This window comes from Mercenaria mercenaria, chromosome 3 (assembly GCF_021730395.1).
Source record: "Mercenaria mercenaria strain notata chromosome 3, MADL_Memer_1, whole genome shotgun sequence".
Lineage (NCBI taxonomy): Eukaryota > Metazoa > Mollusca > Bivalvia > Venerida > Veneridae > Mercenaria > Mercenaria mercenaria.
The window spans coordinates 52,007,241-52,021,572 of NC_069363.1; the positions used below are offsets into that span (position 1 = coordinate 52,007,241).

General features: G+C 35.4%; 1 protein-coding gene across 1 annotated transcript in view; it reads left to right on the forward strand.

Moving 5' to 3' along the window:
- Positions 1-2,146: 2,146 nt before the first annotated feature.
- LOC123524777 (hillarin-like) overlaps positions 2,147-14,332 on the forward strand; it is a 29,466-nt gene continuing 17,280 nt past the window's right edge. The window contains exons 1-2 of the mRNA XM_045303242.2: positions 2,147-2,420; positions 9,183-9,825. Of these exons, the coding sequence (XP_045159177.2) occupies positions 9,229-9,825 (597 nt within the window). The 5' untranslated portion in view covers positions 2,147-2,420; positions 9,183-9,228. The remainder of the gene's footprint in view (positions 2,421-9,182; positions 9,826-14,332) is intronic.

The window sequence follows — 14,332 nt, forward strand, 5'->3', positions numbered from 1 at the left end:
GCTGCAATTTTATCACTGGGAGGAGCACCTGGGGTTTTCTTCCACTATTAAAGCTTTAAAGTTGCCATGTGACCTACATTTTGTCCGTTCATCCATGTAAACGAAGGCAAAGATTATATATTTTAACAAGGCGAGGCAAAATAATGTCATGATACTCCAAATTTAATATATCTTTAATGCTGAGCTGTAATTTCAAGTTAAAACAGCATTCAGCTCGAAATGATTTCATTTCTAATTTCGATCTGCAATTTCAGGCTAGCACAACTTTTTAATAGCTCGACATTTCATTTTTTAATGTCTAGCTATTATGTTAAGCTAGTACGTCATTCAGCTCGACATTTCCTTTTCTTATGTTAGTTTAAACATATTTATTCCCAAAATAGAGTACATGTAATACTGTGGTGAAAGCAGAATAGGAAAGGATAAGAATGAAAGACAAGTCTTATCTATAGACATCTTCTCCCGCGGACAAAATATAACTGTATGAGCATACCGAGCTTAAATCTGTAATGGGGCTAGGAATATAGTCTTAAACTACGAGAAATTAAATCGTTATTAATGTAAGAAATGGAAAGGGGACAATGTATGGTAGAAGAAAGGTATTTACATTAATATAAAAGTTGATTTTTTGAAAGATAGAACAAGCCAAAGGTAGAACAGAGGAGAGAAAGAGGGGAGAAATGGGAATGTTTCAGGGTTGCTTAAAGAATCTCTTATACTTTCGGATATGTATGCCTGTACAGGAGTGAATATAGACATGTTATCCTGATCAGAGAGGTCTGGGTTTCTAAATAGAGCACTATCCAAGCCAATTAGGAAATTCCGCAGACTATTGAGAAGATCGTTTCGACAAGTGTACCGTACTATAACCATAGTTTAGTTTAATCATATTTTATTGCTTTCTTCAATACAAAATTTACAAGACAAGCATACAAAAGTCGAACTAAATTTAAAATTATTATAAATGCATATAACCATACACTTTAAAGTATTGACACCATTGTTATTTATAAAAAAACAGGAAAGTTCATGGTCCACTATTCATTGGCTTAATTATGTTTTAAATAAACATTAGGGTATCACAGAATTTTCTTGGAGGTTCTTTTTGTATAAATCAATACAATTTTGTTCGACTCAGCCAGTGTGAAGGAACTTTTGAATCACATCCACATCCGCCTTGTCGAAAAGTCAACACTGGTATCATATGGGAAGGCGCGTTGATGCCCAGATCAGTCCGAACCCGATACCACTGGGTTGAGCTGCCATCGCATATCAATCAGACCTCCCCGTTTCCCCTTAACTTCTTGACATTCCACTGAATCGGTTAATCAACGAGTATTTTACTCCGTTTAAACTAATATATATGAACTTTATCAATGGTAAACTGGTTATATTAACAGTTTGATAGCATAACATGCAACATTTTGTTACTGTCAAAGGGCCCGTAAGAGCCTGCTAATTCTTTTATTTGTTTAAACCTTACGCTATGACAGGTGCTCTTTTATGTTTCATGTACCTCGTCGGGCATTATCTAAAGTCCCTCTTAGAACGTATTTAAATGTATTTGATTTAACAGTTCTCTATTTAACGATGCAATTACTTTACTATACATTCATCAATATGAGATACCTTTGACAGTATTTCAATGTTTGTTTAATTGTTAAGATTTGTAAACGCTCGTAAATTCTTTTTTCCACGACCTCTTTATGCTCTAAATCTTGGAATAATCCATTGTTAGAGCTAGGGATTTTTTTGGAAAGAAAGCGTTAAGAACGGGACAGACAATTTAAATATGGTTATCTAAAATTAGTTTTGTTACATGGTAGAATCAAAATATTGATAAAATATAATAAATATCATTATTTCGAATTATTAGATTTAAATAGTCTATGTCTATATTAATTAGTTTAAAGATATTAGTTTAAAGATATTGCCTTACGGTATCGCAACGTCTGAATAGATAGATGTTCTGTCAATGTATGTAATTTTAACGCATTGTAGTTTTTACCTGAATGGCATGTGGATGAATAAGATATTTTTAGTTTAATATGCAGATGAAACTTTATACGACAACCTTCTCAACTTACGACGTTATGCTTGAATCGATACTCTTTCAGTCCGCAGTTGTCGTCTGCAACGGTTGAGAAAACATCAATACATAACTCCCCCATTGAATGGAAGAGTCTAAGTTTTTACCTGTTCATTCACCTATGAAAGGTGTATTGTGTTGTAATAAACGAGAAATAAGCAATTATTATTCAAAAACCGGACTTGTGGAATTTCGTTGGTGTTTATTTTTCAGTGGTGTGGAATTACAGAAAATATACGTGTTTTAAAATTGAAGAAAGTGGTTTTGGGATATAAATATGGTGACAGTTTGGTAATTTCTACATTACGGCGAAAGCGAAAAAACCGCCCAGGTGAGTTTTGTAGTTGCTACGACTGAAAACCCTGCCCCTTTTGCCAGTCCTCGATCTATATCAGTTTTCTCTTTGGCAGTTGGGTGTTATAAAAACAGCATGTTGTTGTTGTTGTTGTTGAATTCTAAATAATTAATACGGAAAGCGATGAAACAGTTGTGTTTATTACGCTTGTTGTATTATGTCAATTACAGAGACTTCCTGGAAACAGAGGTATAAGTCGCCGTATCATTGTCTGATTGTTGGTACTTTCATATCCAGAGGTGGAGGGGGTCTGAGACCATGCCATCGCGGAGCATCAGTACTGTTTTCTTTAAAAAGGAAAGATATCTGGCATGACGAAAAATCTAGCACAGACACTTTGGAATCAGCTTGAAAAAAATTTTAATGATTAAATAGATGAAATTATCTTGCGGATACATAGCCTTACTTATTTGGCTTATCGGGATGACTTATTTATGATCTGTTATTTTATAGTTGGCATCCCTCTAACGACGGGACAGCGACAGTCAGTCAAAAGTTGTTACGTTGTCCCAAAACGTCCTATTATTTGGACTAGCGGTACAGTGCTTATCTGTAATTGCATACGATTGCGAAGGTGACACTATTCAACAAAATTCGCTATTTTTAGTAAAATTCAGCTTTAAATGCATGTGTGTATGTGCAGTGACGCAGCATTTTTGAAATGGCCGTCTCAGTTTCGTACGTAAGATGCTGTATTGACGAAGTTTTCCGATATCCCGTGTACGCAATCTTTGATCGATCCATTACATTAGTAACCTGTCATGTCGACGAAGTGCGATCCAGTTAAGATGCAAATAACAACACCTTCAGCTGTCAGCCTGTCCAGCATGAAACTTCTCACAGGCGTTACAAAATGATCCGTATCGTGTTACTAAGTTCATTAACCATAAACCGATGTAACTTTAATCGATCTGTGCTGGTAGTTATGCATTACAACTGGAGTTCAATGATAAATATGCATGCACTTATTATGTGGATGGTGAATAATTAGCCGGGTAAACAGTAAACAGAAAACGTTACACTGTTTCAGTATGTTTTTTTTACAGCAATAAGGAGTCTGCACGTATGTGGCAGCTTCCACACTTCATATAGAGTAACTGTTGAGGAAATAAAGACATTCGATAAAATCCATAGACGGCGAGCTGGATTAGAAGTCCGAAAATAGAAGTGTTCAATGTCTCAAGCTAAAGATTTGAATGTTATTTAAATTCTGAATAGCATCGTTTATGTCGTAATTAAAAAAAAGATGTATAAATCTGTCGTGAGCAAATGTAACAAATCACATACGTTTCGCGTACTTGTTGAGAAAGTTTCATACAAATCGTCATTTCTTTGAAACGGTCACGGATCACATCATCACGTGCGCAGTATTCAAAACAACAACAACAACAACAACAGATAAAAGAGTTTTAGCAAGACTTAGTTTGTATTCTTGTCCAGAATCCACTGACCAAGCGTCCAGTTTGGCCTTTTAAAACCTTGTAATTACTTCAAAATGGCTCAACAAACTGTCTTTAATAAAAGCAAGTTAATAAAAAGATAGCATGTTTACTGAGTCAAATGTACATATAGTACTGTGACCTCCTTCTTGTATATAATAACATTATCTATAGACAATAGTATAGTATTTAAGTGCATATCTCGTTCCAATCAATAATGTTGATTCAGAATAATGATAGCCTATATCAGATATAGCATGGTGCCACTGATATTTCACTTCAGACCTCAATTGAAACCTCGAAGTATAGAATCCTATAGCGTACTTGAATTGAAAATAATCGCATAAGATATTTTATCTGGCAGTTCATATTTCGGTCGCTGGTTTAAGTTTTGATAGTTGTATATTAATATTTTTGTCAGTTTACTTAACCGGTGTTTTCGTTGTATCACGTTTCAAGCGAAAATCGTGACCTTCGCACAATTGAAATCAAATAAGAAACGCGATTTTAGGAAAGACTATTTCATTATTAGCCCCTAATTATAGCGAAATAGTTCTAAATGGTTCTTTATTTATATGCATTTGGTCCATTTTCGTCCTAACTCCTTGATACAGACATTGAAGAAAACCTGTTTCTTTCTAAAAAGAAAAGGTGTCAAAATGTATGCCACATATGATCGCGAGTCATGAGTATGTTCAAATTGTATGTACTTTTACAAAGTTGAAAAATCGGTTTTGTAGTAAACGTAGCTGATGAAAAAGAGATCTCCGCTCAAGAACTTTATCCACGGACATTGAAAATGCTATTGCATATATTTGCCGAAAAGCTTTCGTATCAGTGATTGTCTGGTAGGAGTTTGTTACTTAATCACCGCAAACATGTTTTCCGTTTAGGAACACTTCAATATTGACCTGAATGCTGTTGAAAATCACGATAACACAAGTATGCATATTTCTGAGTGCACGGCTATTAGACATTTACGGATTAAGTCTACGTGGACTGTGGACACCTAAGGCGATAGATTTTTCAAGGGGACCGTCTCAACATAGTTTAATTATATTATGCGCGATATGAAAAAGAGTTTATAACGGCAATAGGGTTTGAGTTATTATATCATCACTATGCGGTAGGTGATATAAATTTGGATGTGCCTGTTTTTAGCTCGACCTTTCGAAGAAAAAGTAGAGCTATTGCACTCGCTCCGGCGTCGGCGTCGGCGTCTCCGTTGGGTTAAAATTTTTGATAAAGTCAAATATCTCTGTTACTGTCAAAGCTATTGACTTGAAACTTAAAAAGTCTACACAAGGAAGAACAATCCCCGTAACTCTGATTGAATTTTTACAGAATTATGCCCCTTTTTAATTTATCATTTTTTGTTATAGTTTTTGATAAAGTCAAATATCTCTGTTACTATCAAAGCTATTGACTTGAATCTTAAAATACTAATTTACTATTTAAGTCTTCACGCGTAGAAACAATCCCCATAACTCTGATTGAATTTTGTTAGTATTTGTCCTTTTTTAACAGAATTTTTGGTTAAAGTTTCTGATAAAGGCAAATATCTCTGTTACTATCGAAGCTATTGACTTGAAACTTGAAATAGTTATTTACCATCAAAGGCTTCACCAGGAGAAACTATCCACATAACTCTGATTTAATTTTGATAGAATTATGCCCCTTTTTATCTTAGAATTTTTGGTTAAAGTTTTTGATAAAGTCAAATATCTCTGTTACTATCAAAGCTATATTGACTTGAAACTTAAAATAGTTATTAACTATCAAAACCTACACCAAGAAAAGCAAACCCCATAACTCTGATTTGGATTTTGGCAGAATTATGCCCTTTTTTAACTTAGATTATTTTGTTAAACGTTTTGATAATTTCAAATATCTCTGTTACTATTAAAGCTTTTGACTTGAAACTTAAAATAGTTATTTACTATCGAAGTCTACACAAGGAAAATCAATCCCCATAACACTGATTTGACAAGAAATTATAACTCTGATGTTGCTCAGTTTAAGCTCTATATGGAGGCACTCACGACAACGACTTTCAAGAACCGTACATGTCTGTGCATCCCTTGTGTGTAGAAGAAAACATCGGATTGATTGTATAAACTATAAACTGAAAACTGTCAACAAGAAATGAATTTCATTTCATTCATGTTTATGCCATAATACAGTATAGGTGGGAAGATTTGTTTATTTTGATTATTTTCCTATCTTCCGTTCATTTATCTAGTAAAAAGGCTGTCCATCTCTTTGTCCATCCACTACTGACAAATTAAAACAATAAAGTTATACGAATACAAATTCTTTAACGCGGCTAATACAGAAATAACAAGTGCTCCGCCAAGCGAGGCAATATACGCTCGAAGAATTATATCAGGGGATGGGAGCAAAATTTAAAGAACTTTACTGTTGAAGCCCAAACGAAAAGGACAACAAAGGGAAGAAATTCCCCGAAAAACTCTAAGTCCACTAAAATCATTACCAGGTACAGATAAGTCAAAATACACCTTAACTTTGCAGGTACCATCAGTGTTGTACCACGGAAAAGTGGTATTGGTTTTTTCCCTACGGCCAGTAATAAAAATGTTACAAAATAACCTATTTATAGTAACATAAAAGGGAAGTAATTCAATAAACAAATATTGTAAGTGAACAAAAAATGGATATGCCAAATAAAACAAAGAGCACCGCAATGCAAAGCAACTTAAACACAAAACAAAGTCATGTGACATTTGACCCCTAAGTGTGACCTTGACCTTGAAGCGAGCCATGCGCTCTGCACGTCGTCTCAATGTGGTGAACATTTGTGCCAAGTTTCTTTAAAATCCTTCAAGCAGTTCAACAGTTACACATCGCACTCGAAACAAAGTTATATGACCTTTGACCCCTTAGTGTGACCTTGACCTTGTATCTAGCCATCCAAAACATGCGCTCTGCACGTCGACTGGATGTGGTGGACATTTGTGCAATGTTTCTTTAAAATCCCTCATACAGATCAAGAGTTACAGAGCGGACACGATGATGACCCCTAAGTGTGACCTTGACCTTAAAGCAAGCCACCTGATACAGGCGCTCTGCACGTCCTCTTGATGTGGATAACATTTGTTTCAAGTTTGTTTAAAATCCTTCAAGGAGCAGAGTCGACACGAAATTGTTAACGGACAGACAGACAAACAGACAGACAGACAGACAGATGAACACCTGTGTTATCCCAAAATACGTCCCTTCGGGCGTATAATAACAACAAAGGAAAGGAGACGCAAGATATTACGTTTTCTACAGTTTTCACAATGTTTTACCTGCTGACCTACATTTTGATTCCAACTGACCCAGTTTAGATTTTTTCATGTTGGACGACGACGACGATGGAATACGGATACATTGCGATCAGACTAGCTCATCTTTTCAACTTTGTCGCAGATGCGCAACTTATAATATTGAAGAACATTTCAGGAAAGTGTTTTCCTACCAAACATAAATTAAAATTATCATGTTGAGACGGTCCCCTTGAAAAATCGATCGTCTTAGGTGTTCACAGTCCACGTAGACTTAATCCGTAAATGTCTATTAGTAATTCAGAGACTGTCTATGGGACAGCGATCAACAGTGATCAAATCATAAATACCAACTTTGTACACCGCACTTCTAACTTTGAATCCCGGTTGTATCGTTTCCTCACATGAAGGAACCTTATACCGGCACAAGCGGGGTTTCGAACCCACAGCGATGAGGGGCAAGTGATTCGAGATCAGCAAACGTTCACCGCTCGACTACTGAGGCCTTTTTACTTTGAATGGGTCACGTATTTGCACACCGCCGTGTTTGGACACCAGTGTTTGCACACCATCGTGTTTGTACACCACCGTATAGACTCTTTGTAAACATTCGAGCAAATATAGAAAATAGACCTTCCATTGAAATAGAGCTTTCATTGAAACTCCGTACATGTCTCGATAAATGTGCATATTATATGTTTATAATTTTGTAAATGTAGAGTAAAACGTTGGTATGAGCACAAAATAAATTTACCAAAGTTACTTCGATGAAAATAAATCTGAGTGGAATATTATCTAACTCGAAATTATTTTGTAGGCCCACTTTAACATCTTTTCTACGTATAATTTTAAAAGTTATTCACGTTTGGTTACTATCGTGACGAACTTTAAAAAGATCTGCATCACTGCGATCCAATTAATCAAAATTTACCATCTCAAAGTAATCATCTTCACCAGCAAGTTTATCATTACAGTCGATGGAGGCAATTTTGCACTATATATAATGTTAAAATTTGTAAGGATTTTAGAGAAAAAAAATATTGTCACGTGTTAGAAGTTTTATCAAATTCACTAAATAAATAATTATTTTTAATGTTTTCATGACACAAAATAAAGACTAGATAATGTTTTGTATTAACATTGCATTTAACATGTTCCCTTTCAAAATGATCATGCTGCGGTCGTCACTGTTAAATTGCCTTCAAAGGACTGTAGGCTTACATAATTTATATGGTGTTTTGCTCATGTACATGCAAAGTTTCATGAAATTGTATGTATTCAAAGATTGTGGGAGTAGGTAGGGGAGATTATCACATGGATCTTATTCTCTTATTCAGTTAAAGGTCCGATACTAAGGAAAGTGAACATTTTAATTTCTTTTAAAAAGCACAGAAACTATTTCATTTTATTGGAAAATGAAAGTTAGTATGTAGAAATTCGAAATAAATCGCAGTATATGTACTTTTTTTTCTATGAAGTATGAAGAAAGTTAAAAAGACCTGGGGGGTCATTCTGTCGATTCATTGAAATTTCAACATAATACACATACATTTCTTTGAGTTCCAAAGACCTTCTGTAAATTTTGACATGCCAATCTTCATTATTTAGTGTCTTGCAGAAGTCTATGCACTGGCTATGAAAAAAATTGCCAACTCACTTTCCCTTAGTAATGGACCTTTAAAGGACATAAGAATGCGTACGTCCGACCTTTTCTTTGCCAGTGTTTAAAATAATACAAAATGACAGACAAACTCATCAAAGTATCTTGATTTCTCCCAATAGAGAAAGGTCAGCGTTGTTGGTATTTGCCATTGCTCTTAGAGCAAGCATATAACATTTATGAATTATTAATAACATTTTAGATTTCTTAAGTTTCGAGATCATCATCTTGTACGTTATATATCAGTAAAAGTATGTCGTGTTTTAAATGAGAAAAAAACCACTAATTTCCACAACTTAAGTACTTAAGAAACTAAGACATTTATTTTCATTGTTTTCTTTCTTAATTTCAGGTAAGCAAGATTTTAGAGTACTGCCAATTTAGCGGAAGCATTCAAAATGGCGACCATGGCAGAAACCGATTCTATTGAGAGAGGTTTCCGGCGCCTCTCGTCCATTTTTAACCCGCCTGTGCTGGACGCTCATAAGTGTCATAGGTGCAAGAACGCAGTCTACCACGCAGAAAGGATGGGGCCAGTCCACGAGGTCATGTATCATAAACACTGCTTTAAATGTGTCGTCTGCGACCAACATTTGACAATGAAAAATTGTTTCACTAGCCAGGTGGACGCTGAAGACAGAGAAATATATTGTTCCAATCATTACCCGCGTGTCGGTGCAGCTAAATACGGACAGAACGCTATTGGTATACGTGGCCCTGTGAAAGCTCAAGAAAATTATAGAAAAATGAGCAAGAAATTAGATAATCAGGTTCGTAAACCCGGAACTGTTCGTATACCTTCATACGACGCTCAGGCAATAGCAATTAAAAGGATTTTAACATCACCAAAGGCGCAGGAATACACGGCTGCTGTGAATGCGCAGGCGCAGAAGAGCCTGCCTCCGGACGCCATGGGTATCAAGCAGCCCCTTGCAGCACAGAAACTCAGCAAAGTATACCAACCTAACCATCCAGGACACATGTACCAACCAAAGGTAATTGTCATTTAGCAAACTTTTACGACCGGTAGCAGTGTTTAGAATACATCTATTTTTCTGTTCAGCCGAAGATATAAATTGTAGTAGCAATATTTACTATAAAAAATCTTCTGTTATAATAAGTTTAAAGTGATTTGGTATTGTCCAATCGTCTGTCAAAGATGTGTTTTTAACGTGCGATAATAGAGAATGGAGGATGCCCTCCCGCCTACTAAGATAACTTTTTTTTATTTTTTTTCACCTGAGAACGAAGTGGGCGAATCGTGTTATAAGTAGTTTCCAATCTATACAGGTCCGAGTCATATTTCAGAACTGTCTTTATAAAATCTTAATGTCAATTAGAATTTAATGTAGGATGATTCAAATGCTTTAATGCAGCAAAATGTGTTTATTTCTATGGAAACGTTATCCCAATGGCGAAATAACCTTATACAAATACACAATTCATTTTGTATAAGAATAGCTTACTGCAAGAATTTGATCTAAATCATTTAAATGTAGTAGTTCTCTTTATAAAGTTTGAAGATTATACAAACACATAAATTTGCTTTCAAATCCTGTCTCGTCCTAGGTTAAGGAGCTTAAGTAGCAAAGAATTACATTACGTTCTGATCTTATTCAAAATGTCTACACTTACACATTATTGACATACCAGCATTAGGTAATATTGCATGTATGGTATAATAGTCCTTAATGGTACATGTTTATATATAAGCAATTATCAGATGCCTTATAACATATAACAAGGTTCTTTTCATTTTTGTTGATCTATCATTCTCTGGTTTTATAAAAGGAACGTGTTCACACACCGAACCTTTAATCAATAAATAACCAATTCAGGTCGATATAACGACTATAGCAAAACAACGAGGGTAAAGTAGTAAATATTAGTGTCATATCACAGCAAGAGTCCTCACAGCTTAGTGGTAAGTGTACAGGACTCGCTAGCTGAAGGTCACTGAATCAACCCCGGCTCCCCAACCCCCTCCAGCTGAGACTAAAGTCTTATATCTCTGTCCGAAATTATTACGACTTTCAATCGAGGGTCAATGTAGGATGCTTAACACCTTGTATTTTAAAGGGAATATAATTATGTAGAATTGTAGCATCTTCTGTATCTGTCGCTGTGACTATCCTCTATAACCTAAAATGACACATCCTTCAAGAGGAGGCGCTGGCGCTCACATGAGCAACCGATATCGAATATCAATAAGCTTAAATACACACGTATACCACAGCAGTTACCAAAATAATGTACATATATTAAAATGTCATATTTTGATCGAAACAACACAGAAAAGGGTAAGAATGGAAGACAAGTCTTATAGAATTCTTCTTACATGGTACAGGACAAAGTTAAATTGCATGTTACATTACAAATAGTGAAAGTTAGAAAGTGAATTTATGACATGTGCACTTGAATTGTTCATAATAACTCTTCTACCGGAGGAAGATTTGACCAAACATATTACCTCCAATGCCTAATAGGTCATTCGGCTTCCTCCCCTATCTTATCTGGAAATAACCCTTAATAGGCACTGCATCAGGGCATTTAATTTATTTGAAGACACATATTAGACTTGCTTGTAACGGTTCTCACACGCAGGGAATACTGTACAAAATGCAATAAAACTTTTGTGTTCAGGGAGGCCGAGGGTGAGGGGTGGGGCGAGAGGGTGGCGGGATCGGATATTGATAATGGGTAAGACATTTTGATCCCTTTAGTGACATATATTATAGGGCTATCTTCAGTTCACATATCTGTACAACCCTTTCCTATAGAACATACTTTCATTGTTTTTTTTTTCTGTTTTCAATGAGCTGTTACTTATGTGTGGGTTTTTAATATACCAAAACACCCTATGACAATTTTTTTCGTCGTAGATCAAATGAGGCAATATAGGTGGAGAGTGATTTATCCCGAGGTTACTGAAATGTGTAAGACATTTAAAAGCCTTCTTAATTGATTATATACTATGACTGCGCAAATTCGTTTAGATTCAAATAAAATACGATCTAAAATATTCCATTTTATGGTGCATAATGTTGAATGGGGGTAGGTTGTTTAAATCAGATTCAAATAAACTTCATAATATTTACGAAATATACGGGTGAAAGTTGAGAAAATGTAAACATCAGCAAATTTGGAATGCGTGAGAAAATATAGAAAATATATTCAAGTTCTACGTATGAGGTGCTAACTGAAACAGAATATTCTTTGATTTGATTTTTTTAATGAATTTCATGTTGAACACTGTCAAGATTCAGTATAATAATTATCTATCAACTTATGTATCTCTTTTCTCTTTACACTTATCGCGGTCATATCCGACAATCACCACACTAAATGCGACATGAATGGACCTTGATGACTCGCGGTGTGTAGTTAATGAACTTATGACACTGAAACGCGATGACTTTCATGCACTGATGGTCTATGAAAGAAAATCTCTTATTTTGAAAGAAAACTCATTTGTTATCATCATGGAAAAATGTTCTCAATAAACTCTATTCTATCACATTTTCAGCATCTGCCTGCCGTTAAAGTGTACCTACCATGTCACTGCCGATCTGACTTTAGTTTGCATAATTCATATTCGTCATGACACGATAGTTTGCCCCTATACCTATCTACTTTTATCTGATGGGGGTATCCTTTTAGTTTTCTAAAGGTCGATAGATCTACTTTGGTGTCTGTCTCGCCCAAAGAGACGCTCCAGGTCTAATATGGAAAATATGGCACGGCATTTTGTAAGTTATCGCATTTAGATTCGGTGAATATATCAGCTTCCGTGATATCAAAGTAGAGCAAACTTCATATATTGTTATTTTCAATCATGTTTATTTCATTCGGTGACCTGCAAATAGACTTGCTATGCATTTACACCTTTCTGCAAATTACATAAAAGAAAAATCATGACTGGACCTGACATTACTTCAAATTTAATATTTTCTCCGGATGGTAAGGTACATTATTGCTATATATCAGACTGCTATATCAGTGATTTTCAGTTTGTAGTTTTTGACCTGCCTGTTGAGTCTTCGATCAATATTACTTTCAGTCGTCAAACTACATATTGACCGAAACCTTTGTCTGCAGTCGTTATATAATATACACGATGCAGTACCTAATGCGATATCTCTACGAATAAAATACGGTCTCTTCCAGTCCGGCCATGCAGCGCTCTCGATCTGTCAAATGAGCTTGTCTCGGCAGGGTATATGATATGAAACTTATATTATAGCCGAGAGTGCTCGCGGACACATACACTTTAAACTAAAGTGATTCGTTGACATAATGTGTGTAAATATGAAATTATATCGAAACTTTAACTAGTCCTCGAATGCTAATCCACCACATAAGAGCTCATTTGCGTCGGCTCAATAACTTTAGGATGACGATATCTAAATGCAACTTGGTATGTTGGTTACATTTGCATATTTCGCACGAGGGACAATATCAAGGTCATAGTTAATTGAGAAGACAGAATGCCTGTCAATAATTCGAGTAAGGATGAAAAGAATCGACTGAAATTTGCGATATGGGAAACTTACATAAAAAAGCCATACTTAGTACGATACTATTGCGTGACAGTTTTATGTTCCATTCCTCGTTGTTTGTAAGGCAGGCTGATTAATATATTAAATGGAATATTGCTTATCATGCATGCTTGAAAGATTTTTATAAAGTTTATCGTGCATGAAAGGACCGGCTATTGCTTATTCATGAGTACATTTGTTAATATAATTAATGCATCTCGTAGAATAATGAATAAATATAGTGTACGAAGAACAGACCGAGATCAATTTTCGCTGATCATTATAGTTCAAGCAGTTTTGTCCATTCTAAATGTTGATGGTTTAAATTAAATCCTCTTACACAACGCACACATGATACTTATCGCTCAAGTATTATTTTACATTCTTAACTAATTTAGGATTGTGTCGGTGTGTGCTCCCGTCAGACAGATTTTAACAATGTGCAATGACCCGCTAAGGTTTGTTTTTGTCAAACTATAATGCAGATATCTCATGTGTACTTCACGCGGTTACATCCTGGTATAGACATGTACATAGGCCTGTATGTTATTATGTCTGCCAGTGACGTTAAATTGGAACGTCACCGACGTGCCAAACAAAATCTGAGTCCCCCGCATTTATAAAAATCATTACCTGCAACTCTCCCGAAGCAAGGCGGTAACCATGAATTAACCACTTGTGATAATTGTAATTCGTGTCCAACCGCAAAATATTGCTCACGGAAACCTAAGTCTTACTGTAGTACTTGACACCGGAACTATATAGAACCAAATACAAAACATAAACGTTATAACCAAAACATATGCTTTGCTATTTTAACTCTGAGTATACATAGAATGTGCTAAGATATTATTGCGAGCCTATTAAAAAAGTTTTTTTTTCTCATTAGTAGGCAATTTCTCCGTCAAAAAACGTCTTTATATTGATTAGATATGCAGAAATATGTAATTTTAAAATAAATTCG